We start from the raw sequence: 1,047 nt of genomic DNA on the forward strand, positions 1-1,047 counted from the left end.
CATAATTTATTGTTTTATTTTCTTGAAAACTTTATTTATTTTATATTTTATTTTGTTTTTCTCTTCTTTTTACCGCTGTTCAATACCCGGTGTATACGCACGGACACGGATGGCTGCGGTGCAGTCGATGCACAGAATTTTCATAAATTTTCTTTGATTATGAGTTTTAAATATGAATTTATTTAAAGTTTTATATTTTAAATATATTTCTTGATTTAATTTTCTCAACTTTCTCTGCTTTCTTCATAGACACTCAACCACCGCCCATGCAGCGCCTACTGGGCTTCAGAGGCGTTGCTGCTGCATGCAGATTCTGCTGCGCATGCAGCAAAACCCTAAACCCTCAGCATATCCACCCAGCTGCAGCAGGAGTTCTAGCAGCAGCAGCAGCAGGGATACCAACAGCAGCAGATGCAGCAGCAGCACAAGCGCCAATAGCACCAGCAGCAGGATTACCTGCAGCAGAAGCAGCAGCAGCTGCTCCTTCAGCAGCATCCGTTAGGCATTTTAGGCGTCGCCTCTTCAGCAGCAGCAGCAGCAGCAGCAGTTGCAGCAGCAGCAGTAGCAGCAGCAGGAGTTACTCATCTTCTTCTCCCGAAAGCATACAGCAGCAGCAACATCAGCAGCAGCAGCAGCAGCAGCAGCAGCAGCGGCCTCCAACAGTGGAGCAGCTGCATGCGGCGCTTCACTTATATAGAAAGATACTGCGGCAGCACAAACGGCTGCTCAGCAACGCCCCGCACAAATCCTTTGCCTCCGCTTTTGTAAGAAATGAATTCAGACTGCACTTCATAGCAGCAGCAAATACAATACTCAGCAGCAGCAGCAGCAGCAACAGCAGCAGCAGCAGCAGCAGCAGCGAAGCGCAGCAACCAGAAGTATCTGTATCCCAGCAGCAGCAACAGCAGCAGCAACAGCAGCAGCAGCAGCAGCAGCAGCAGATTGGCGTTTGTTCTTTTTCTCAGTTTGTATCATTTATAGACGCGTGGGGTGTATACTTAACTGCAGCAGAAAACGCAGCGTCGCTGCAGCAGCTGTGCAGCAGCA

At 48.2% G+C, this 1,047-nt stretch overlaps 1 protein-coding gene across 1 annotated transcript in view; it reads left to right on the forward strand.

The window, feature by feature from the left end:
* Positions 1–266: 266 nt before the first annotated feature.
* Positions 267–1,047, forward strand: part of EMH_0087140 (uncharacterized protein) — a gene marked incomplete at both ends in the record, with an annotated part of 1,453 nt that continues 672 nt past the window's right edge. Inside the window, one exon of the mRNA XM_013501117.1 lies at positions 267–985. Coding sequence (XP_013356571.1) covers positions 267–985 — 719 coding nt within the window. The remainder of the gene's footprint in view (positions 986–1,047) is intronic.

The sequence above is a fragment of the Eimeria mitis genome, genomic scaffold, assembly GCF_000499745.2.
Source record: "Eimeria mitis Houghton genomic scaffold, Emh_scaff6344, whole genome shotgun sequence".
NCBI classification, from domain to species: Eukaryota; Apicomplexa; class Conoidasida; order Eucoccidiorida; family Eimeriidae; genus Eimeria; species Eimeria mitis.